A 24,555-nucleotide genomic window follows, 5' to 3' on the forward strand; every position below is an offset into this window, starting at 1 on the left:
CTACGAACGACCTCAAGGGCTAAGCTATAACAGTTCTCAGAGACATAGGCGTGAAGTGACATTTTATGCCATTGGCAAAATCATGATCATACAATGTGGAGCAAAGCACTCCTGTTCAAAATAGCTCTCTCTCACACACATATTAAGACAATGCGAGTGCGATGAATGCATTCTAGTGTGTTAAAAACAACTTTTCTGTGGTAGGTACTGTCTCTCGGGTCTGCCGGTGGACTGTCAGATCAAAAACATCACCAACCCTGACCAGACCAACATGCTGCTGGAGGACCTCATCATCTGGACCAACTACGAGATCGAGGTGGCGGCCTACAATGGAGCTGGACAGGGCATCTTCAGCCACAAGGTCACCGAGTGGACTCTGCAGGGAGGTAAGAAGAACAAAAAAACAAGCTGCTGTGTGTAACATTGAACTGTCCGATAGTTGCATTGTGTAAGGTTTTATTGTGAAACGTATTGTGTAGCTCAGGTCAACTTGTATTGGCACAAACAATGTCAAGGCTGTCTGTGGAATTTGTTGTAGAACTGTGCCAGAGCTGTGTGCCTGCTGCATTGAACAGTTTAAATGAGAGGTGTTAAAGGGCACAAAGTCAATATCTAAACCATTCAGGTCTGATTGACCATTCATTCTTTGCCATGTTTTTCTTTGCCCTTCCTATAATAACTGTGTTTTGTTGCCTGCAGTGCCCACTGTTCCCCCGGGTAACGTCCAGGCCGAGGCTGTCAACTCCACCACCGTGCGTTTCACTTGGAACGCCCCGAGCCCCCAGTTCATCAACGGCATCAACCAGGGCTACAAGGTCTGTGTCTCACTACTGCCCTCCAGTGTACAAAGGCAGAAGTGCAGGCTCTTCTTGCCTCCATCATCTCTTCCTTTTCCTGTTTGTTTTTCGTTTGTTCTGCTTACATTTTCTGCCCACTTTACTCGTAGCTCTTGGCGTGGGAGGCTGGCCACGAGGACCAGGACCACGCCGCCATGGTAACGGTGCGGCCCAACTTCCAGGACAGCGTGCACGTGGGCTACATCTCGGGCCTGAAGAAGTTCACGCAGTACTTCACCTCGGTGCTCTGCTTCACCACGCCGGGGGACGGGCCGCGCAGCCCGCCCCAGAGAGTGCGCACCCACGAGGACAGTGAGTGGCCCGGCAGCACCTTCCACACATCACACACCGCCACACCTCAGCACGGACAAGCACACAGTATTTAGAACGGTATGTAAGGGATAACGGCCGCCGAGGTGTCCTGTTACACGGAATTAAAGGACGAGGGCGAGAGGCAAAGAACTCCACGTTGCGCAGCGCCGTTGCGAAGCCTGCTTTCAGGCTCAACCGTTGTCCTACTATGGTTGTTATAGTTACCATTTATAAGCATTGATATGGAACGGTGATTAAACTTTTTTTTACCAGATCTACTTCATAGGTGTCCTGTTATTCAGAATTAATAGCCACCCTCTTAATAAAAAGTTGATCACAAAAAAAAAAAAAAGAATTAATAGCCACCCCACCAGCCAATCAGAAAAGAGTATTTCTTCTCTCCGGGTGATAATTAGTGATAATGTAGAGTGTTTGGTGAGTAGAAAGTGTTTCTGTTTTACTCTGTGCAAAGAGTGTTAACAGTCCTCTGACCCTCTGCACAGCCCCTGGAGCCGTGGGTCACCTGAGCTTCACGGACATCCTGGACACCTCTCTGAAAGTCAGCTGGAAAGAGCCGCACGAGAAAAACGGCATTCTCACTGGTAGGTAGCCTCTGCGTTCATTCTGAAGGGTCGCGAGCAGCATGAGAGCTTTAAAGTGGTTTCTGTGTGGTAGAAGCAGGCTTCTATCAGTTTATTATTCTTTCTTAGAGTGCTAAGCCAAACGTAAGACAAAGTGCTAAGCCAAAGTGCTAACAAAAAAAAAAAGCGTTGAAGAAGGCGCTAAGCCAAAATGTGTCAAATGTGCAATAAACACATTTTGTATGGAAAGTTTCTGTTGTTTTGTCATAAAGCAGCTGTGTGAAAAATGAGATGAAACAGAAATGAAAAGACATAAAAAGAGATGTTAAACGCTTCTCTCTATTCCCCGGCAGGCTACCGCATCTCTTGGGAGGAGTTCAACCGCACCAACACCCGGGTCACCCACTACCTGCCCAACCAGACCCAGGAGTACCGCGTCACCGGCCTGACAGCCCTCACCACCTACACCATCCAGGTGGCCGGCATGACCTCCAAGGGCCAGGGCCAGCTCTCGTCCTCCACCATCTCCTCCGGGGTCCCGCCAGGTGAGCCACCTACGCCCACACTGGTATGGCAGCAGAGCAGGAATAGCCTCGTCTTTCTCTCCCTCTCATCTCCTGTCCACTCTTTAACTGTCCTTTTAAACAAAGGCAAAAAGGCCAAAGTTTAACATATATCAAAAAAATAATGAGAATTAAATAAAGAAATGCACTGACCTCTGTATTCCTGTTATGATGTGCAATGTCAGGCTGCTGATCTGCTCTAGATCTGAAAGAGTGTATAATTGGGGGGGAGACACGTTGACACGAGGATCTTGACTGCAGTCAGCATGCCCTTTGCTCTGATGGGAGAGAAGCAACATGCCCTTTGTCTGGTGATGAGCACTATGAACTGAAGAGTCTGCCCTATTCCCACTCAAACTGATAAGATTCTCTCCCTGAGGTTGACTTATGGTGCTGTGCACTGCACAGACTCTAGAAGGGGCTGTGCAGTTGTGCAGCAGTGTGTGTGTGTGATCCCACGTGTGGATGCTGTGCTCCGGCGCTTGGCCCCCTAATTGTACCTGTCACACCTCAGTCCAGACCTCCCGTGTTTCTCCCTGTCGAGCCTCTGATCGCTCGCGCTCTTTTTGTGCAGAGATGCCGGGACCCCCCACCAACATCGCCATCTCCAACATCGGCCCCCGCACGGTCACTCTGCAGTTCAAACCCGGATATGACGGCAAGACCTCCATCTCACGCTGGCAGGTGGAGGCACAGGTACAACACAGAGGAAGTTGACCCCCCCCCTCTCCCCTCTCTCTCTCGCAATCATGAGCTGTTGCTTGCTATCAATATGTCTGCCTTTCACTGGTTTTCTGTCCTTCACCTTGTCTTTTCACGTTAGCCTCTCATTCAACGCCCTTAGTATCACCTCATATTGATCTGCTGTGGTCCTCTCTCTCTCTCTCTCTCTCTCTCTCACTCTCTCTCTCACTCTCTCTGTCTCTCTCTCTCTCCATCTCTCTCCATCCCCTACTCACTGTTGTTTATTCATACAGCGCTTCATTTGCACAGCTGTTGAAGTATTTCTTTTATACTGTGTCTCTATGGACAAACTTTTTTTTACACTTTAACTCCCTCCATGGTGACCTTCCCTTAGCTTTTGTCCTCCTGCTGTCTTTGTCCGCAGATCGGTGTTATCGGAGAAAACGAGGAGTGGGTCACGGTTCACCAGCTGGCCAACGAGCCAGACGCCCGCTCTCTGGAGGTCACTGGCCTCAATCCATACACCTTCTACAGGTAACACTTCCGCCTCACACAACAGCACGCTTATAGGTGTCCATGCAGGTAGAGCCTCATATAGCTGTCATATTTTTTTTTACTTAGTTAATCACACAATTGTTTATACCCATGCCAATTTTGAATGTAATAGATTTTATACCTAAATACCTTTTTTATTCTCTTTTTTATCTCCTGCATAATTTCATTCTCTTTTGACTTATGCTTATCTCATTTGCAGGCAGGGTTAGAAACCTATCTCTCAAATACAAATTCACTATAAATCAAAATGTGGTATGGGTAATGAATAATTCTGCTCATGATTCATTAATAATTAACGGTAAATGGGATTGCATTGCGCCCACACACATACGGTACGGTAAAGACTGAACATGGCTGTGTGCTGTCAGGTTCCGCATGCGGCAGGTGAACATCGTCGGCACCAGCCCCGCCAGCCAACCCTCCAGGAAGATCCAGACGCTGCAGGCTCCTCCGGACATGGCACCTGCCAATGTGACCTTGCGCACGGCCAGCGAGACTAGCCTCTGGCTTAGATGGGTGGTACGTTCTCCTGGGCATGGAAATGAATGACATATGAAGTCTATGTTGTGTATGAATGCCTACACATATAGGATTCTTTTCAAAACCCTAGAATCCTCTTGTGTACCGACAAGAACATTAAAACAAGTTGATTACACACTTGTCTGTGAATTTAACTTGGGTTGAATAATAAAATCTTTGAAATGATGATTATGAAAAGGTGTACTCCAAATCTGTAACCACAGCACAAGACAGAGGTCTGATTTAGTATACACCATAAGCACCTAAGCATTGAGAACCACATACAACCAGAGTGTTTGTCTGGTCTCACACCAGCCTTTGCCAGAGTGGGAGTACAATGGGAACCTAGACCTGGTGGGCTACCGGGTGCAGTACGCACGGGCCGGGTCAAAGGCTGGGGTCCTGTCCCACGTCATAGCGGACCGCCTGGAGCGGGAGTTCACCATCGAGGACCTAGAGGAGTGGACCGAGTATGAGGTGCGCGTTCAGGCGTTCAACGGCATCGGGTCCGGACCCCTGAGCCCGTCCATCATCGGGAGGACCCGCGAGTCTGGTGAGCATGGTTGAGCTGACCGCAGCTCACTCAAACAGTCGAGTAGTCGAGTGACTCCGTCATCATTCTTTCATTCGCCTTCTCTCTTGGCTGCACTTAAGACAGATTTTACAAGCTAGTTCAAGCATTTCAACTTGAACATTTCAACATCTCCCAACCACATTGCCACAATATGGTACGTCTTTGATTAAAGCTGCAGTTGGCAATATTTTTTTATCATATTCACTGAAACTGACACTATGCTCCGACATAACAACATAAATAAGCCGGTTTTAGAAAAAAACCCGCACTTCTACCTCCACCTAGAGCCTGTTATTTGTTTTGCAAAAATCCACAGCTCCCGGTTCTTCTGGTCCAATCAGAGCAGGGCTGTGTGAAATCTGACTGTCAGTCACAGTCTGGTGTGCACTGACGAGCACAAACTCGATGAGAGGGTGCTCGGTGGTAGTGGGGGAGGGGCATGAGAGTTGTAAACATTCAAAAACAAAGTCCCCTCAATCTGTCAGACTTGCCAACTGCAGCTTTAAATCATCTCCACGAATCTCAGTGCACACTCATCCATGCTCTTTGACCACTTGTTACTTTAATGAATTCACTTTCATGGATTGGTTCTTTAATTTCCTTCCTTGTACTCCAGATCCATCTACATAGTCGTCATCACAGTGCACTTTTGTGAAAGGGAAAGAAAAGGAATCTGACTTAGTGACCAGTGCGTCCCTTTAACGACCCCTCTCTCTCACAGTGCCCTCCTGCGGGCCCAGTAACGTCTCGGCCTTCGCCACCACCTCCAGCAGCATCCTGGTGCGCTGGGGAGAGGTCCTCCTGCACGACCGCAATGGCCTCATCCTGGGCTACAAGGTACGCACTGAGCCTCTCTCTCAACAGAGGAACGCTCCATCTCCCTTCACTCTACATCCATCTATTAGCGTGGAAATGTCATCAGGGGACAGTGTGTTAGAACAGTCCACTGTCTCTATGAATTTCCATCCAGCTGGACTGACTGAGTTACTTTAGATTTGTCTACTCTTAATAAATTTCCCTGGGAATCAATAACATATCAATCAATCTATCTATTCTGTCTGTCCATCCATCAATCCTTCCATCATCCATTCGTCTCTCTATCCATCCACTGCTTCCATCCATCCACCCACGCATCCACCCATCCATCCATCCATCCATCCATCCCCCAGGTGGCCTACAAGGAGAAGGACCTGGACACAGACCTGCGGTTCTGGACGGTGGAGGGCAACAACAGCCACAGTGTGCAGCTGACAGGGCTGGGAAAGTACGTGCTGTATGAGATCCAGGTCCTGGCCTTCACGCGTATCGGAGACGGCCGACCCAGCTCTCCGCCCATCCTGGAGAGGACCCTGGATGATGGTGAGGGTTTGGACTGACCAATTGTTTGAACTGCCCTGCCCCCCTCACTTGACTGACTGACTGACTGTTTCCATTTATTGCCAGTTCAGCAGCTATGGCTATATCAAGGCAAATACAGTTGGAAAGAATTCATATGATGTTTACAAAATCAACGACCAAATAAATAAATAGCTTAGATAAGTTTCTTTACATCAATACATACTAAAAAGTTTTAAACTTTTAAAGGTGGGACCTTATTGAAAATATCTACAACATTATCTTCTTTAAAAAACTGCTGCCTTTTCATTCTCAGTGCAGAGCAAGTTAGAATATGCTTAATTGATAGGGGGCTACAACAAAAATGACATGTGTTAATCTAGAATGACCAATTCGACACCTTGTATATACAACTTGGTCACGTCTACATGAAAAGGATTGAGTTATTGTTTGTTTTACAGTGTTACATATTTCATGCAGCTTATTGTCCACACAATCATCCCATTCAGCTTGCCATTTCTCATTTATATAAGAACATAGTAGAGGTTTCACATCTGAGGCAGGGATTGGACACGCAGTAATTTCGTTACTCAAGGCCTGTTTAGCTGCACTATCTGCCTTCTCATTGCCACTGAGTCCCACATGGCCAGGAACCCAGCAAAAAACAATGTTCAAGTTCAGTTTAGTCAGGTGATCCACTTTGTCAAGAATTTCCACAATGAGGGGGTGATCAGTCTTTAAAACCTCCAGGGCTTGAAGGCATGATTTAGAGTCTGTACAGATCAGAGAGTATTGTTCATTGGTTTCCTCTATGTACTCAAGACTTAAAAGCAAGGCTTTAGCTTCAGCTGTAAAAATAGAACATATAGTTGGAATACGCAGGCCATGCTGATTAGAATTCACTACTATTGCTGAGGACACAGAGTTCTCCGTTTTTGATCCATCGGTATAAATGGGGGTATGTAAAAGAAAACGTTGTCTCATATCAAAAAAGGCACCCTGGTAGTGATTTGGATGAGTGTTTGACTTTTTCCTTTGGGTTAGATCCATTACAATCACAGGTCGTTTTAAAGTCCAAGGGGGAGTGGGGCAGACATAGACATAGACATAGACATAGATTGCAGACTGTCCAGATTAATGTTCAAGTGCCCCCCTCACTTGAAGTCCAGTCTCAAAACCATTCACATCTATGTTTGAACGGCTTTGAATCTGTGATGCTTCACAGATTTACTCTATTTCAATGTGCTATATTTGCTACAAATCTTGCTAATGGTTATGGCACATAAATGATTTAAGATTCAAGATTCACTTCATTGTCCCACAGCAATGAAGACATAAAAGACAAGTTATGACAATTAATGTAAGATAATTCAAGGATGTGTAAGGAAAGTTCAAGCCATAAGAAAGAAGTTACGAGAACTACTGTAAGATAAGAAAAGGATGTGTAAGGAAAGTTCTCTAAGTGTTCTGCAGGATGACTCTAACTGAGTAAGGGTGTGACATGCATGCTCCCTCTTACCTGCTGCAGTGCCCGGTCCTCCGATGGGCATCCTCTTCCCTGAGGTGCGCACCTCCTCGGTCAGGCTCATATGGCAGCCCCCTGCCCAGCCCAACGGCATCATCCTGGGTGAGTTCACAAAGCCCCTCACACAGCTTCCCATACAGTTCCTTACCTGTGTCCTCCACGCGCTGTTCACATACTGGTCACTGACATAATCTTTTCGTGCCTGGTCGGTCTGTCACAGCCTATCAGATCACCTACAGGCGGAATTCTTCCAATAGCAACACGGCCACGGTGGATGTGCTCAGCCCCAGTGCGCGTCAGTACACGGCGACCGGCCTGAAGCCTGAGAGTGTGTATGTGTTCCGACTGACCGCTCAGACCAGGAAAGGCTGGGGAGAGGCGGCCGAGGCGCTGGTGGTTACCACAGAGAAGAGAGGTGCAAACTTACCTACTAACACATGGGAACATCACAGACCCTTAGTCATTATTGTGCCATGTTTAAAGAGCTTGTGGCAAATCTTGATGCATCTTTTTTAATCTGAAATGTGTATGTGTGGGTTTGTGTGCATGTGTGTGTGTGTATGTATGTGTGTGTGTGTGTGTGTGTCCGTCTGTTTATGTGTGTGTGTGCATGCCTGTGTGCGTATATGTTTGTGTGTGTGTGTGTGTGTGTGTGTGTGTGTGTGTGTGTGTGTGTGTGTGTACACCCTCAGCTCGCCCACAGCCCACCAGCAGGCCTGTGGTGCCCCAGGAGGAAGTCCAGGCCAGGAGTGTGCTGTTGTCATGGGAACCAGGCAGCGATGGCCTCTCCCCCGTTCGCTACTATACGGTCCAGTACCGAGAGCTGCCGGACAGTAACTGGACTGTGCACTCGGCCTCGGTCAGCCATGAGGCCAGCTCCTATATTGTGGACAAGTAAGGAATCAGCCTTAGATGGTGGCTTGATTGCATTATAGCTCAATTGGTACTCAATAAGTATTCTATAAAGTATTCTATTTACTATTTCTATATTCTATTTCTATTCTTTTCTATTTACAGACTGAAGCCGTTCACCTCCTACCAGTTCAGGGTGAAGGCCACCAATGACATTGGAGACAGTGAATACAGTGAAGACAGCGAGGCCATCACCACCTTGCAGGATGGTAAGATCACATGACCTGATGCCTCTGGACAGAGAGGAACTGTAATGTGTGTCCTGCAATAGGAAGTGATGTCAGTGGATGTTCTAAGACAGTACACTGCTGTGCTGTAGGCCAAGCCATGACTTCATACTTAATTGCTGCCAGATCCTCTCGGACGTGCTAATAGCCTTGCGAACGTGCAAACGGCCTGGCCGGCCATCAATGGGTCCAGTGTGTGGGCAGTGTGTGTGTGCTCACAGCTGGCGCATGTATGCAGATCACAAGTTGTTTACTCCACTTCAACATTGTTTTTTGACTCAAATGTCTTCTCTGTCTCTCTCTCTCTCCCCACCACCCCGAAACCCCTCCTCACATGTGCACCTGTCTAATCCCCCTACCCTTTCCACAGCCCCAGACAAAGCTCCCACAATCCTCTCCGTCACGCCACACACCACCACGTCCGTGCTCGTCCGCTGGAAGGTAAGAAGTACTCTGTGTGGTGTTAAGAGAGGTGAATGATAATTGAGCCAGAGAAGGCCGCTCTTGGCCTTAAGGTCAGGTGTCATATGAAATATGAATCGTGCAGAGGAGAATAATTGAATGTCTGCGCACCAGTTTGCTCCGCCTGCGGATGTTTAATTCATGGCCATTCAGACTGACAAGGCTTGAGTCCGGCCTGAAATTAAACTGGCAGATGAGCGAGCATGCCTGCTGTGAATTGAATAGCGGAGGCAAATTATGTTATTCTTCCCGCTCCAGAAATGATTGGGGCCAAGGCTAAAGGGTGAAGAACAGAGCTGGAGGGGGCCGATTGAGGGGATGCTCTTCTCCTCCTCCTCCTCCTCCTCCTCCTCTTGTTCTGCTTCCTCTTTGTATTTGCTTCCATTTCTTCTTCCTCTTCTTCTTCTTCTTCTCCTCCTCCATTTTCATGAGCACCCAGCGTCTGCTTATCAGCCCTGTTCTCCTTCCTCCCACTGTCTAGCCTCCATCTGAGGAGCAGATCAATGGCATCCTGCTGGGCTTCCGGGTGCGCTACCGAGAGCTGCACTACGACCGCCTGAGGAGCTTCACCGTGCGCACGGTCAACAACCCGTCCGCCAGCTGGGCCGAGCTCACCGGTGGGTCCTCCGCCCGCCCACGGTGCACAACCAAAACCTAACGACACACACACACACACACACACACACACACACACACACACACACTCACACACACACACTCTCTCTCTCACACACACACACACACACACACACACACACACACACACACACATACACACACACACACACACATCACACATATGCACACACACACACACGCGCACACACACACACACACACACACTCCACCGTCTGTTTCTGTGCCCCTATGGGAGAGGAAGATAGAGACAGAGAGAAAGTTAGAGAGAAAAATGAAGAGCAAGAGAAAGTGATAATGAGAGAAAGAGAGAGAAATAGAAAGCAGAGAGAGAGAGAGAGAGTAACACTGCCAGGCACTCAGCCATTACAGACCTCAGTGGTTGCAGCTAAATGTCACCATGATGAATTCCTCATTTGGGGAGAGGAAATGGTGCTTTCATATGGGAGCTGCTGACCACAATGAATATCATGAATAAGAATTACTGGCGGTCACACCTGTTTCCTTATCGCACCGGTGGCATGCTTTTGAAATCCTCATTTAAACGCCGTGTTGACATGCTCGCAATCACCCACACCATCAAAGTGCTGCAGTTATTCCTCAAGAATGTGTACCCATCTGATTCCCTGTCTGGGTCCCTCCAGTGCACAGTTGTGTGCTCATTACCACACAGCTCATATCTCATCTGGCGCACACACACACACACTCGGTGGTGTCAGGAGGGATGGAAAATGTACTGAGGGGGCTGTGCCGCGCCGCGCTGTGCCGCTCGGCTGTGTCAAAGATGATTGAGGCTCTTTGTTCACTTGTCTCCCCAGACGTCTGGCCGTCTCTGTCGCTCCGAGACGGGAGCGGTGTCTCGTGCATGCTTCCATACTGCCCAGCTGATGCCTCCGCTACGGTTTACAACTAATGCACTAACCTTCGTTTTTTTCTTCTCTCTCTCTCTCTCTCTCTCTATCTCTCTCTGTCATTGCTCCCTCCATCTTTCTCTTCTCTTCTGTTTCACATCTCCCTTCTCTCTTTTTCTGTCTGTATTTCTAATCTGCTTTGTCTCTGTTCCACTCTCCACCTCTGTCTCCCTATTTCCCTCCATTATTTCTCTGTATGTCCTTCTATTTCTCCTCTTTTCCTTTCTTTCCTCCCTCCATTTCTTTCTTTCCACTTTCTCTCTGTTCCCTCTCACTCTCTCACTTTCTCTTCCTTCTCTATCTCTCTCTCTCACACTCTCTCTCACTCTCTCTCTCTCTCTCTTTCCTCTCACTCTCTCTGTCTCACTCTCTCTCTGTATCTCTCTCTCTCTCTCTCTGTCTGTCTCTCTCCCACCCTCCCAACTCTGGCTGCCCTCCCCTGTGACCTATTGATGTCCCCTCCTGACCCTGCGCTGCGCCCCCCAGCCCCCTACAGCGTTAGGAACCTCAGCGAGTCCTCACTCACCCAGTACGAGCTGGACAGTAAGTCCTGGAGTGTGTGTATGTGTGTGTGTGTGCTCACTTCACATCTAATCCTGAAGCTGTGTGTGTGTGTGTGTGTGCATGTGTGTCTATGTGTGCATGTGTGTATGGTGTGTGTGAGTGTGTGTGTGTGTGTGTGTGTGTGTGTGTGTGCATCTCTCAACATTCCATCCCATCTTTCCAAGCACTTTCATCTCCGGATCTTAAAAGAGCTCCTGTCTTTTTCATTCGATTTGGCGCTTTTCCAGATAGCGCTCTTCATTCCTCTTATCGTCTCTCTCCGTGTCTTCATCTATGCCCCCACAACTCCCTCTCCTACAGTCTGAGTTTGACCTTCAATTTCAGTCCTAATCGATTCACTCCTGCTTCACTGGCTTACATCCCTCCATGCCTTTAAATGCTCTCTTTATTATTCCATTGTCTTTTAAATGTCTGTTTTCAATTCATTGGAGGAAAAAAAACACTGTGACTCTGATTTCTTGCAGACTTGAGCAAAAACAAGCGTTACGAGATCCGTCTGAGTGTGTACAACGCCGTAGGGGAGGGTCCCATAAGCAAACCACAGGAAGTGTTTGTGGGCGAAGCAGGTTGGTGCAGGGATGGTCGAAGGGTCTGAGTGTATTACACCACAGAAGAGTGACCAACACAGATCCATCTTAATGCCCCTCTGCTCTCCTCCCCCAGTGCCCACTGCCGCACCCCAGAGCGTGTCTGTCCAGTCCTCCACCGCCTCTCAACTGGACGTGACATGGGAACCTCCTCCTCTAGACGCCCAAAATGGAGACATCCAAGGCTACAAGGTATTACAGAGTAGCTTTTGGGATTTATATGTAATATCTATAAGTCCTAGACCTATGTATGAATATATCATTACTGAATACTATTGTGGTAAAGGAAATATGGCTCCACATAAAATCATCATAGAGTTTCTACTAGTAGTGGTATATAATGGTAAGGTAATAATGTAGGTGCCATACAATCCTCTCTTCCTACATCAGTATGCGGTACCCATAGTGAGACTGTGACAGCACCAAATATACTGTTTGTTGGAAAATAACTCTTCCCATTTACATTCCACAGACGCTACAATTCAGTGAGCACAAAGCAAAGGCATAAATTTCCAGGGTATTTGTGCTCCCTGGGTTATGTGCTTATTACCCTGAGAGCAGCTCCAGTCTGGCTGAGCTGGCTGGCGAAGCCCTAAGCAAACATAATGGTGTGTTAGAGTGGCTGATTTACTCTGTCCTTGGCCCCCCCGTCTCCTGCGTCCTGCTGTAGATTTACTACTGGGAGTTCCAGCTGCAGAACGAGACGGAGCGCCTGCGGACGCTCTTCCTGCCCGAGGGAGGGGTCAAGCTGAAGAACCTGACGGGCTACACCACCTACATGGTCAGCGTGGCCGCCTTCAACGCCGCTGGGGACGGACCGCGCTCGCCGCCCACCAGAGGGCGCACTCAGCAAGCAGGTGAGCCTGACGCTTATGGATGACTGGGAGTCGAGGGTGACAGCATCCATCTCCCAACGTTTGACACTTGAGACAACAAGCACGCAGCTGTGAAAACATCTGGTTGGACTGTGACTGCATTTGACCATTTGCTACTGTAAGCTTAAGCTGCACGTATCCGCACTCAAAGTGAACCACTGATTTGCGTCACAGACAACTTAGTACTTGAAAAGAGGTGTCCAGATTCATTATTCTCATGGTGTTAGTCAGATGACCTCTCCCAGACTCAGTCACAGCCCTTCCCCACGGTATGGACACTGTGACTTTTTGTCATTTTTGTGGAATAAAAGCCCCCTGTTTTGGAGCCAAATTAAGAGGGAGTCATCATAAACTTGACAATGGGAAAGGGTTTTTTGGAAATGCTGGCTGTGTATTGAGAAAACCACAGGGGCGGAAGCACAGGGCAGTGTGGGGGAGAGAGAGAGAGAGAGAGAGAGAGAGAGAGAGAGAGAGAGGGGGAGAAGGAGAGGGTGGAGAAAGAGGACACATATGGAGGGGTTTTGGCTCAGCAGCACAATGGCGGCTGTGTTCTACACTCCCAGGCTCTCGTCTGTGGGTTCGCTGGGGGTGGGGGGGTAAAAAGAGCATTTCAGTATTTTTTCGGAAAAAAATTGAATAAATCCCTCTGGCCTTTTCCGCTGCCTTGAAGATTGTAACACCGTGGAGGGGCCTTAGACGCTGAGAACCCAAAACACAAACGAGATTCTTGGCCCTTTTTTACAGTGTCTTCAAGAGACTGGGATAAGTGCCAGCTTAAGCTTCCCCCAGAGTTCAAGTTAGAAACGCTGCAAAGTTCTGACACTAGCGTGGGTCCTGACCCCGAAAACAGAGTGTAGAATTCCACAAAATGTTTCCTTAAGGCCTTGGCAGCGCTTCTGTGGTCATAGCAAAATCAAAAATAGATAGGGCTTTGATGAATACTTTGAATGAATCGTTGTATTGATTCTACTATGTAAACTACTCTCTCCCCTCTCTCACCTCCCCGTTCTCTCCTCTCCTCCTGTTGTTCTTGTCCTCTCCTCCTCTCCTCTTCTCCTCCTCTCCTCCTCCTCTCCTCTCCTCCTGTTCCAGCTCCCAGCGCTCCCAACTTCATTCACTTCAGCGAGCTGACCACTACCTCGGTCAACGTGTCCTGGGGTGAGCCCAAGCACCCCAACGGCATCATCGAGGGCTACCGCGTGGTCTACGAGCCCTGCACACCCGTGGATGGTGAGAATCTCTGCTCCCTGGCACATCAAAAGGGAGGGGAAAGAAAGAGAAAAAAGAAAGAGAAAAGAAAAAAACAAAAAATCAGGATTCACTCCAGAAAATGACTGAGATAGCTTTGCGTCAGCCGTTGATTAACACCCTGCGGGTCGTCACGGCCATTTTAGCTTACAAATCTCCCCCAGCCTGTCATCTAAATGCGTTCAAGCTGGGCCCTGGCCGCGGTCACTTACCGAGCAGCAGGGACGCCGCGTCCTCCGCCTGGCATACCTCCGCTGGGGGCCTCCGTCTGTGCCCTCTCATTGGGCGCGGAGCTGCCTCGGAACGCTGCTAAATGTGGTCCGCTCGCTAGATTCTTGAGTAATTGAGACCAGAGATGGGGTGAGTGCCAGAGCCTACTGTGGTCTCACGGTCACCCGCTAATGACACAGGAGTGGTCATATATGTGGGAAAGCAGGAAAGCGCTCTGTGTGCGCTGTATGTGTCTGTGCACATGTGTGTGTGTGTGTGTAGGTGTGTATGCATTTGTGTGGGTGTTTACTTGTGTGTATATTAGTGCTTGTAAGTTTGTGTGTGTGTGTGTGTGTGTGTGTGTGTAGGTGGGTATGCATTTGTGTGTGTTTACTTGTGTGTATACAAGTGCTAGTACATGTGTGTGGTGTGTGTGTGTGGTATGTGAGTGTGTTTGTGTGTCGTGTGGGTGTGTGTGTGTGTGTGTGTTTGTATGTTCAAGCAGCATGTGGGAGACACAGATGTACGGGTTCATTGTTTACAGAAGGCCTCTCGGTATGGGAAGGGTGCGCTTCAGTTCAGTTCACTGGGCCATCTCTATTTATTGGCGGTGCTAATGCACCATGACATGGCTGCCTGTGGGAGATGGAGCCTATGCCATGTGGGTATACTTCACTGACTGCTATAGTGTGTATAGATATAGAAGAGATGAACTTAACTTCTATGTTCTGGTGTATATGTATGAGAATAAACATGAGGGCCTGTCTGTACTTAACTGTGTATATGCTTGTGTGTTTGTGTATAAGTGTGTGTGTGTGTGTGTGTGTGTGGTCAGAAACCTGTGGGTGGTTGCTGGGGAGTGACTGCATATATGTGGTCTGCTCTGTGCCGCCATATGTAGTCCATGTCTGTGTGAGTGTGTGTGTGTGTGTGTGTGTTTGTATGTGCCTACTCTTAAGCGTGGTCTAGAGTTATAGTGTCTCCTGTACAGACTCCTCTCCTCGCACTCCAGGTGTCAGTAAGGTTGTGACAGTGGATGTGAAGGGCAGCACTCCACTCTGGATGAAAGTCAAGGACCTGGCAGACGGCGTGACCTACAACTTCCGCATCCGAGCCAAAACTCTGACATACGGGCCAGAAGTGCAAGCCAACATCACCACAGGGCCTGGAGAAGGTTGGTCTCATCATGTGACTGCTGATGCTATAATTATACAGATGAGCGTAAAATACACAAAATAAACTACACAACATCGTATCATTAGGTTTTTGGAAAGTAGCTTTGCTAAAAACCTCTCTAATGATGGCTTTTCTTGAATGGTGTGTAACTAGTGGTGTGTTGGCTCTCATTTGAATTTTCTGACTGGAGGTGCTTTTTTTAAAACATCCAAGTGGAATGTTTCCTTGGGAAAACTCTATGTCACTAATATTCTGTCCTGTCTCTAACCATTTTTCTTGAGAACTTGAGAAAAACAAGTGGCTTGTGGCATTTTGTAATGGTTATTTCACTCCATTTCACAGATGTATTCCTTACTTGTGTTTTTTTTTTTTTTGCATTTCTCTTTGCTGGTGCTTTTTTAATTCACATGATATTTCCTCCTTTCCTCAGGGGCCCCAGGCCCTCCTGGAGAGCCATTTATTACCCGCTATGGCAGTGCACTCACACTGCACTGGACCAGTGGCGATCCCGGACGAGCCCCCATCACACGCTATGTAATTGAGGCTAGGCCATCCGGTAAGGAAGAATGATACGAGGCAGACTCTGTTTAGTTGGAACAGAATAAATATAAACAAGCTACTGAGTCCCTACTTTTCAATTACAGCCTTGCTTATAAGGTTAAGGCATCTGTCTAATCGGTACATGTAAATATTGTTTTGGGGGAAATTACTATTTGGTATAAACAGGTTAATATGTCTGAGTAAATATATATTATGTTATCTCTTCATCCTGTATAGATGAGGGCTTGTGGGATATTCTGATTAAAGACATTCCCAAAGAGGTTACATCCTACACCCTTGACTTAGACATGTTAAGGGAAGGAGTCACTTATGACTTCCGGGTCATTGGAGTGAATGATTACGGTTATGGCTCTCCCAGTGCACCTTCTCCATCTGTTTCTGGTGAGTGACTTTGTCTTAAGGAACCCAAGCGATTTTAAAATATACTGTATATTATTGTATTTCTTCAGGCAATTTTAGTTTGCTAGTAAATGTAAACAAGGGCCTCTCCTTATAGCCCAGAAGATCTCGCCGTTTTATGAAGAGTGGTGGTTCCTGGTGGTGATCGCGCTTGTGGGGCTGATATTCATCCTTCTCCTCGTCTTCATCCTCATCATTCGTGGACAGAGTAAGAAGTACACCAAGAAATCTGACTCAGGTAAAAACAGCACAATTACACTTCCAGGCCTGTGATATCAAATTAAAGTTACATTATTGTTTTAATTGTAGTTTTTAGCAATCCCATGACATTACCTTATTCTAATCTGATGTAGTGGGCATAGCAACAAAGGACTATTTTTATAGCTGTCACCCCAATGTCCCCCAATTACCAAAATGGCCTGTTGGTCTTTCTGCCGGTCTAATTCATCCTGCTTTAAAAAAAGCTAAAAGCCTTCTCTTGGCCATGGCTGCCATGAATCGACGAGAAAATGGGAAAACAAAGTGCTCTCAGCACTTTTTTGAAAGAAACTGGAGAACTGTGATCAATTCTGTTTACGACCTTTTGAATGTGACTGATGTTCACAGCGATTACCAAGAGACTGGCTCAGCTGAGTAATGTTGACAACCACACCGAACCAGACGGCGGCTCTGTTATGTCAGACCAGTTTACATCACACTGTGTGTGTGGGTGTGTGGGGCTGTGGCTGTATGTCTGCAAATGTTTGTGTTTGTTTTAACAACGGTTGGAAGGCTTTTGTAATTTAGCTTGTGCTGTCTCTTAGTGTTAGGTGCAGCACCCGCAGAGCAGAGGCCTCATACAGTAGATATGAGTAATAGAACATGATCATTAGTGACTGGGAGGGTAAAGCGCAGGTCAGTTGCTCTCAGCTGAGCGTGAAGAGTTTTACACTCTGTGACACTCAATATGAAGGAGAGGCCAGGCCTATCCAGCCAACCCAGCCTCCTGCAGATGCACACATGCTGAGACAGATAGAGAGAAAGAGAGAGAGAATTAAAGAGTGTGTGTGTGTGTGAGAGAGAGAGAGAGAGATTGAGAGAGAAAGAGAGAGGGGAGTGTGAAGAGAGGTGCAGAAATTGGAAGGAGGAGAGGTCAGCCATGTGGAGGTCTCACTCCAGTGCGTGTTCGCTTGGTCAGCGTTTAGTGCTCCACCCGGGCTGGGGTCAGTAAACACGGCTCTCCCTCCAGCCCTGCGAACACAAGGCCCGTGTTTGTGCGCCGACACAAAGAGCCACTCTCAGGACCCGTAGCCCCCCCCCCCCCCCCCCCCCCCAACCCCCCTCTGCCACTCCATGGCAGTGCTGTCCCACTGCCGGCTGTTTGTTTTACTGAGGTCCAGTCCCGCTGACCTGAGAGAGGGAGATGAGAGATCGGGGGGCATGGGAGGTGGGAGGTGGGGGGAGGTGGCGGGTGTGGAGGTAAGGTCACACCACTGAGCAAAAGAGGGTTGGAGAGGTCACTGCCCACAACATCCCTGAAAATCACACTTCAGCACACAGACAGAAAGCCTAGCGCTGTGTGTGCACGCCATGTGTATACATGTGCATTCATGAGTGTCTGCTTGTGTGTGTGTGTGTGTGTGTGCGTGTGTGTGCGTGTGTGTGTGTGCGTGTGTGTGTGTGTGTGTGTGTGTGTGTCTCTGTTAGGGTGCGGGTTGGCAGAGCCAGAGAGCAGTGTTTCAACCCATCAGCAACTCATCTCAGAGGGCCCTGAACGCTTACGATACTTTTGCAAACAAACTGCTACTGTGATTCCAGTCCAAAAGAACCACAACCTCTGAGCCCTTTTGTAGACTTTAAGACTGTTTTGTCCTTCTCTCTCTCTTATTCTGTGAAGCCCTGCACTGTACCACTCATGTGTACCACCCAGACTTTAGCATGACCAGCAGTGGCGTAACTATAGTAGGTGCAGCAAGTGCAGTCGCACCAGGGCCCGTGACCTCCCGGGGCCCGTCGCTACCCCGGCCCTGCCTCCTTTTTTTTTTTTTTTTTAGAACTTTAGAATGTTAGAGAGTGAAGCGTCACTTTGACGATCTATCGGAAGATGAGCGCTTAACCGATGCAGAGAGATACTTCAAAGTGCAGGTATTTAATGCAACTCTGGACATCATAATCAGTCAGCTCTCCCAAAGATTTGCAAGTATGCAGGAAACTTGTCATGTGTTTGAGTCTTTACATCCTATGACCCTTCAACTCGTAGGTGATGATGAACTGCTTGAAAAGGCAAGACGTTTGTCAGACCATTATAGCAGGGACATTGCACCGACATTCCCAACACAACTCCTCTCATTCAGGTCTTGCTTTAAAGCAGAGATTTCACAGAAGTTTTTCAACTTGCCAAAATGCTGGTGGTAGATTATGACAGTGTAACATCCACATTCGGGGAAGTGTGTACTCATGTTGTTTCTGACATTGCCTGTGACTGTGGCAACAGCTAAGCGATCTTTTTCCAAACTCAAACTTATTAAGACCTATACCTAAGGAGCAGCATGGGGCAGGAGAGGCTCCGTGGGTTAGCTATCCTGTCCATTTAAAATACGAGAGCCAGAGCATTAAATATTGGGAACATTGTTGACGATTTTGCACAACGAAAGGCTCGTAAGATGGCCTTCTTCTAATGGCCTAATTCACGCATATTGGGGATTGTATGCATATGAATGATTTTATTTGGTTTCTGGACGGTTAAATAAGTTAGGCTACATTAAGTTTTGTTTCTGCGCAGTGCGAGTTTATAAGCAAGCAATCTACGCTTGAAGTTTCAGCAGAGGGTTGAAGAGGCGCATTGAGTGTTCCCATAATTCCATGCGAGTTGATGTTAATGCAGTAATATTAGATTACCCTGGCCTGCAGGCTGTTAATAAAATTATGTTTTAATGTTTTCACATGTAATGGATATGTAGTCGTGTGTTTTTTATTTGAAATTGTAATCTGTAACTACTAAACTACTTCGGTGCCTCAGGCCCTTTGCATTAAACAATTGAAGTCACCCTTAATGTGTATTGCATGTATCAGAGCTAATTCATCCTGGGCCAAAGTTCGGTGGTATGGGGCCTGCGTAGCGCTCTCGCACCTGGGCCCATCATTGGTTTGTTACGCCACTGATGACCAGTCACTAACCCTCTCTGCCCTCCACACAGGTAACCACTCCAACTGCACGTCTCTGCCCCTGAGCCACGGAGAGATGGTCAGGCTGGACGAGGGCCGCTTCCCAGCCTTGGAGCTCAACAACAGACGACTCTCCGTGAAGAACTCCTTCTGCCGCAAGAACGGCATCTACACCCGGTCAGTGAACCAACCACACTTGTACCAGCAAATTTTAATCTTCTTCCAGCACTGTAGCAAGCAATGAACAGTTCAATCTGTGTCGCATGGTGCGACAACTCGTGATGGACACAAAATAAGTTGTACAGTCATGGGAGAGTGCATTCAAAGAAATGAGCCTTGTCTTTGTCCCGGCTGGCAGCGGATTAAGATTCAGCCTAGCCTTTCTTCCATTAGGTTTATTGAGCTATGGTATTGGCCTGGATACTAATGCCAGCACACCCAAACCCCCCACCCACCCACCCTTTAAAAGCAGCCTGTCAGCCTGAGGGTGTATGCCAAGCCTGGGGAAGTCAGAGCTCTGAGATCCACTCGTCTTGGCTCTCTGGGCCTACTTAAGATTCTGCCGGCATAGACTAGCGAGTTACAATTTATGTAAGTAGTCAACACAATGCATCTTTCTTTACATTCATGAGGATCGTACTTGTCTGTCCCGCAGACAAAGGCTGCTCGAACTGAGAACGGACAGTACTCAATACGGACATTTCCTTTCCTCTCTGTAAAGGGAGAAAGAGAGAAAGAAAGAAAGAGCCAAAGTAAGAAAGAAAGAAAGAAAAGAAAGAAAGAAAGAAAAATGTGAGAGGTTGAGCTTTTATAAGCAGTGTGTGCACAAATGCAGATGGAGTTGCTACCTCACTCCAGCCCTCTCTGCTGCAGTCCCTGCCCTGTGATGCGCTCCCTGCCTGCTGAGGGCCTGAGTGCAAGAGGCAGCATGCAGCACTGCTAGGATAAAGGGCGTGGTTCACTGTCAGCTTCCTCTGCTGGTAGCCAGAGAGGCTGGGTCCCAAGAGCCCACTAGGGTGGAATGCACAGGGTGGGCTGAGGGAGAGGAGCAGGGGCAGTAGGGTGGAGGCTGGAGGGGGATGGGCACGGGTCTCCTCTGGTTTTCCTGCCTGGTGTTAAATGGCCTGCGCTGAGGATCAAAGGATGGGTGGGTAGATGGGGTGGGGGTGGGGTGTGTGTGTGTGTGGGGGGGCTCACGCAGGCCTCTGCCTTTGAAGAGCGCCTCACGGGTGCAGGCTTGGTAATGAGCTTGCTGCCCTGAGTGGGAAAGAGCGTCTCCCAGGGATGGAGGGTGCTTCGGATAGGGGGGCCGCTGGAGCCTCAGAGTAGGGTTTAGTGTTGGGGTGCAGAGCGCTGGAGCTGGCTGCAGAGCTGCTGAATAATGTAAAAGCCTCTTTGCATTCTGAGCATGCTCCATGGCTGTGGGTGGATGGGGTAGTGGGTGGATGGTGGCGGCTGGTGGTTTGACACTTCCCCCACCACTCTGTCCATCCCACTGACAGCCTCTGAATTTTAAGCAGGCATTTTGTCATAACAAACCCCCCACTACACCCTCTTGTTTGGCCCTCTCTCTCTCAGGGGGCCCAGATTTGTTATGTTAACCCTTCCATGATCATTGCTGTGTGTCACCTCTGCCAAACGAGTGCATCATTGAGACAGAGAGGCTTGTCGGTCGCATATCATAACATTCCCCTCAACACATGACAACACCTCTCCTGAGAGGTAAATATGGCACACAAATAACAATGTTTTCAACCATGTGGTTAGCTGCTGCCTGAGAATCATTAACTCATCAGATCGGTCAGGAACTTGAGTTCTCTACCTTCACCTTTAGAGTCCAGTTCACCAGGCCAGGAGTGAGTTATCGGGAGAATCGGGAGAATTCCCGGTGGGCCGCTTCACTTTTGGGCCGGTCGAGGGAAAAATATTGACATTTGTCACGTTAATCTATCTTCTCTTAAAGTTGGCTACACACGTTCGCATTCTATGCCTAACACCGCAGCCGCTGCATGGGTTGTTCTCCCCTCCCAAGAAAAGTTAACTGGTTGGGTCCATATAGCCCGTCTTTCCTAAAAAGTTTTCTCAGATAGCCTACCAGCCGGGCCGCCCCTACCGTAGTGATAAGCGTCAGGGAGGATGGATGGTATAAATACGCCATGAGGGACTGAAAAGGCCAGGAAAAAAAGACGAAAAGTATTGGAAGAAAATGCTGCCAAATGTGCCAAACTTCCAATTTTTTTTTGAAGAGGACAGACATAAGTGGCAACTAGTAAAGAGAGATAGCCATGATTATAACGCCGTAATTGGGCTAATAACCTACTGGACGTTGTAGCGTTGTCAACCTATTCGCAAGTAACATAGGCCTATTAAATGAATTAAAATATTAGCCTTTTTGTATCATCCAATATGGCGATTCATAGACTTTGCAAATATTATGCAAATAGTGATAACACAACTCAAGCTTGATCTGTGTATGGCCTAGGCATAAAAACAAAAGTAGCCTACGAGCAGCAGATCAGCCAGTCCCCCGCTGAAAATGATGAGCCCGAAATTAGCTGACTACAGGGACAAGTAGAAAGGATAATAGAGTTAACCATATGAATTAAAGTTATTTTATGTAAGAAAGAGCAGGCTATATGACAGCAGTAGGCTACATGATCAGTATGCCTTGTTTGCTCAGAAGTGGTTGTAGTAAAGGAGCAAATCACCAAACAACAACATGATAGCTGACCCATGCAGAAAAAAACATATAAACAATACAGTAGTTCAATATGCCTCTTAGTGGCATTTCAAATGCTTTATTTCTTCCTTCCTGTTTTTGTTAACTTATCAACCTATCCTTGTGGAATATTGGTAGCCTATAATAAAAACTACAGGATAAGAGCTGAAATGTTGCCTTATTTATCCAATTTTCTACCACCACTAAAAAAGTGGGCCGGTCTTGGCCCTGAAACTCCTGGGCTGAAAATTGGCCCCACTCCGGCCCTGCAGTTTACCAGTCGTGTGGCCCCAAAAAAGCCTCATTAGAGGTAGTGGTCCCAACGCCCTCACTCTGCCCAAACCTCCAACTGACTTACCTCTGTTTGCGTGCCGCCCTGAGCCGACGGGGATCACCGAAGCAAGGAGGCATGCGGTCAGAGTCAGAGTTATTTAAATGCTAATGGTCTCCACTGACCTTGGCTTTGAGACGAGCAGACCTCATTATGGCTCCAAAGATGTAAACAGCGCATGCCGCCGAGGAATGTCATTTGTTGTTTTGGTCCGTTGGACCGAAATTGCTTCAGACAGAGGGAGCTCTGGTGCAACGCCCCCAGAATCGTCTTCAACCTCCCTCCCTGGTTTGTTTGGTTCGTGGTTCCTGCACGGCGCAGCACTGCTAACTGGAGCATCTGTTTCCTTTCCACTTTGAAGCGAGGCGCTCAGTCTCTCCCGGAGCATCTGCATGGGAGTAATTGTCCAAAGGGGAACTGGACCATGGCAGATGCCCACGGAGGGTAAGGGGTCTTGTGTTTGTCTCATGATCCTTTTTTAGAGGAACTCGCTCGTGGGCCCATCCCATACCGCGTGTGCAGCCGGACGCCTGGACGCCTCGCTATCTGCTCACGGATCACAGAGGCTCTGGAGAGTCTTCAAGGCCAATTATGACCTCCCGCACCATGTCTACCTCAGAGTGGTCAACACTGTCTCTGTGCTCCCTTAATCCTTACTGACTGATTCAGCATCAGTTCTTGAAGGGATTTAATACCCGATGCTTTGATGCAGGTGTTCAGTTTACTGTGGCATGTTGTTGACTCTCTCTTCTCCCTCTCATCTCCTCTCATCTCGTCTCGTCTCTCCCCCTCAGGTCTCCACCAAGGCCTAGCCCTGGCAGCCTGCACTACTCTGACGAGGACGTCAGCACCAAGTACAACGACCTGATCCCGGCCGAGAGCAGCAGCCTTACGGAGAAGCCCTCCGAGATCTCGGACTCCCAGGTACTCCCACACACAGCCTGTGGGGCTCAACCGCACCCGGATGAGAAAGACATGCTGATTACATTCAGTCAGTTCATTTGAACATCATCCAAAAATCCAAGGTGCAAAATGCAAAAATGCTACACAAGCAAAGTCATATTTTTTGGCAAAATAACTTAATGTGGCGAACTTAAACGATACAGAACTGAAGATGCCAAAAGAGGAGTTCCTATTTGGGGAATTCTGTTTACAAGCTAGACTGTGTTAAGTGGGCCACAAGGAAGCATGTCACCAGAATTTCTGCTCTGCTCGGCACATAATAACATGTTGATGTTGTTTTGAAGTACTGTATGTCATGGAAGCAGTCTCCTCAAGTAGCCTAACTGTCTCTCCATATTCCCACCTCTGATCATTTACAACCTTGTTAAATCTCTGGATCAAAGAGGGTAGACTGCAGTAGAACTTAAGAGTGGGGGACTTGATGAGAATTACAGACAGTCCCCACTGAAATTAAACCTTTGACCAAACTGTCATTTGGTCAAGCTTCAGGCTTGTCTGCCAGGAAATGGATGGATGCGAAGTAAACCCACGGGCACTGGATCTTGTATTCCTTTAGTTAAATCTGTTTAACTGCAGCATCACATAAATTGCTTTAACATGTCTCTTGTGTGATTGTATGGCGCAACAGATGCTAATGCTAGCAAAAGGAGTGGGGTGGGAAGTGCACACTTTTATCAATGGCAACATCTGTGTTCTCACACCCGTCTGCTTTTTCCACCATGTGTTTGTCAGGTAGCCTCACAGTAATAACATTTGCTCATCCATTCTGGGCACAAATAAAGAGAGAGGGGTGTGTGTGTGTGTGTGTGGGGGGGGGGGTGTCATCCCTGGGAGCTACAAAAGCCTGTTATTCCTGTCACTGTTTATCCCACACTTGTGCAAATACACAAACCCACCAGGGGATTGGCAGTGGGACCTTGCCCCGCATATTTGTTTGGGAAATGTCATAAAAATACCAGCAGCCGTGTCAGGGCACATAATGAGAATCACTCACTTTTAAACTCTTGTCAGCTCACACAGCCTTGCTGTCACTCAGTCCACCGAGTTGGCCCTGTTAGAGGAGACCAACACTTCACTCTCAAGGGTACAGAGGGACTGGGTTGTGATACTGTGTCAGAACTTGGTGGGTCTTTGGTCCCCGAAGAC

At 47.9% G+C, this 24,555-nt stretch overlaps 1 protein-coding gene across 1 annotated transcript in view; it reads left to right on the plus strand.

Annotated features, from left to right (window-relative positions):
* The window catches only part of LOC143103084 (protein sidekick-2-like), a 37,109-nt gene that overhangs the window by 11,649 nt on the left and 905 nt on the right, over positions 1-24,555 (plus strand). Inside the window, exons 11-38 of the mRNA XM_076266869.1 lie at positions 205-386; positions 700-815; positions 947-1,148; positions 1,652-1,750; positions 2,083-2,274; positions 2,867-2,988; positions 3,401-3,510; positions 3,900-4,050; positions 4,366-4,603; positions 5,346-5,461; positions 5,794-5,983; positions 7,488-7,586; positions 7,705-7,899; positions 8,177-8,378; positions 8,502-8,605; positions 8,994-9,064; positions 9,567-9,702; positions 11,119-11,175; positions 11,661-11,762; positions 11,860-11,975; positions 12,454-12,640; positions 13,751-13,888; positions 15,129-15,290; positions 15,723-15,848; positions 16,070-16,234; positions 16,350-16,517; positions 19,471-19,573; positions 23,241-23,370. Of these exons, the coding sequence (XP_076122984.1) occupies positions 205-386; positions 700-815; positions 947-1,148; positions 1,652-1,750; positions 2,083-2,274; positions 2,867-2,988; positions 3,401-3,510; positions 3,900-4,050; positions 4,366-4,603; positions 5,346-5,461; positions 5,794-5,983; positions 7,488-7,586; positions 7,705-7,899; positions 8,177-8,378; positions 8,502-8,605; positions 8,994-9,064; positions 9,567-9,702; positions 11,119-11,175; positions 11,661-11,762; positions 11,860-11,975; positions 12,454-12,640; positions 13,751-13,888; positions 15,129-15,290; positions 15,723-15,848; positions 16,070-16,234; positions 16,350-16,517; positions 19,471-19,573; positions 23,241-23,370 (3,979 nt within the window). The remainder of the gene's footprint in view (positions 1-204; positions 387-699; positions 816-946; positions 1,149-1,651; positions 1,751-2,082; positions 2,275-2,866; positions 2,989-3,400; positions 3,511-3,899; positions 4,051-4,365; positions 4,604-5,345; positions 5,462-5,793; positions 5,984-7,487; positions 7,587-7,704; positions 7,900-8,176; positions 8,379-8,501; positions 8,606-8,993; positions 9,065-9,566; positions 9,703-11,118; positions 11,176-11,660; positions 11,763-11,859; positions 11,976-12,453; positions 12,641-13,750; positions 13,889-15,128; positions 15,291-15,722; positions 15,849-16,069; positions 16,235-16,349; positions 16,518-19,470; positions 19,574-23,240; positions 23,371-24,555) is intronic.

Source organism: Alosa pseudoharengus, unplaced genomic scaffold (assembly GCF_046254945.1).
Source record: "Alosa pseudoharengus isolate Yale_2024_CS ecotype anadromous, Long Island Sound unplaced genomic scaffold, YU_APseudo_1.1 YU_APseudo_1.1_scf_4, whole genome shotgun sequence".
Taxonomy (NCBI): Eukaryota; Metazoa; Chordata; class Actinopteri; order Clupeiformes; family Clupeidae; genus Alosa; species Alosa pseudoharengus.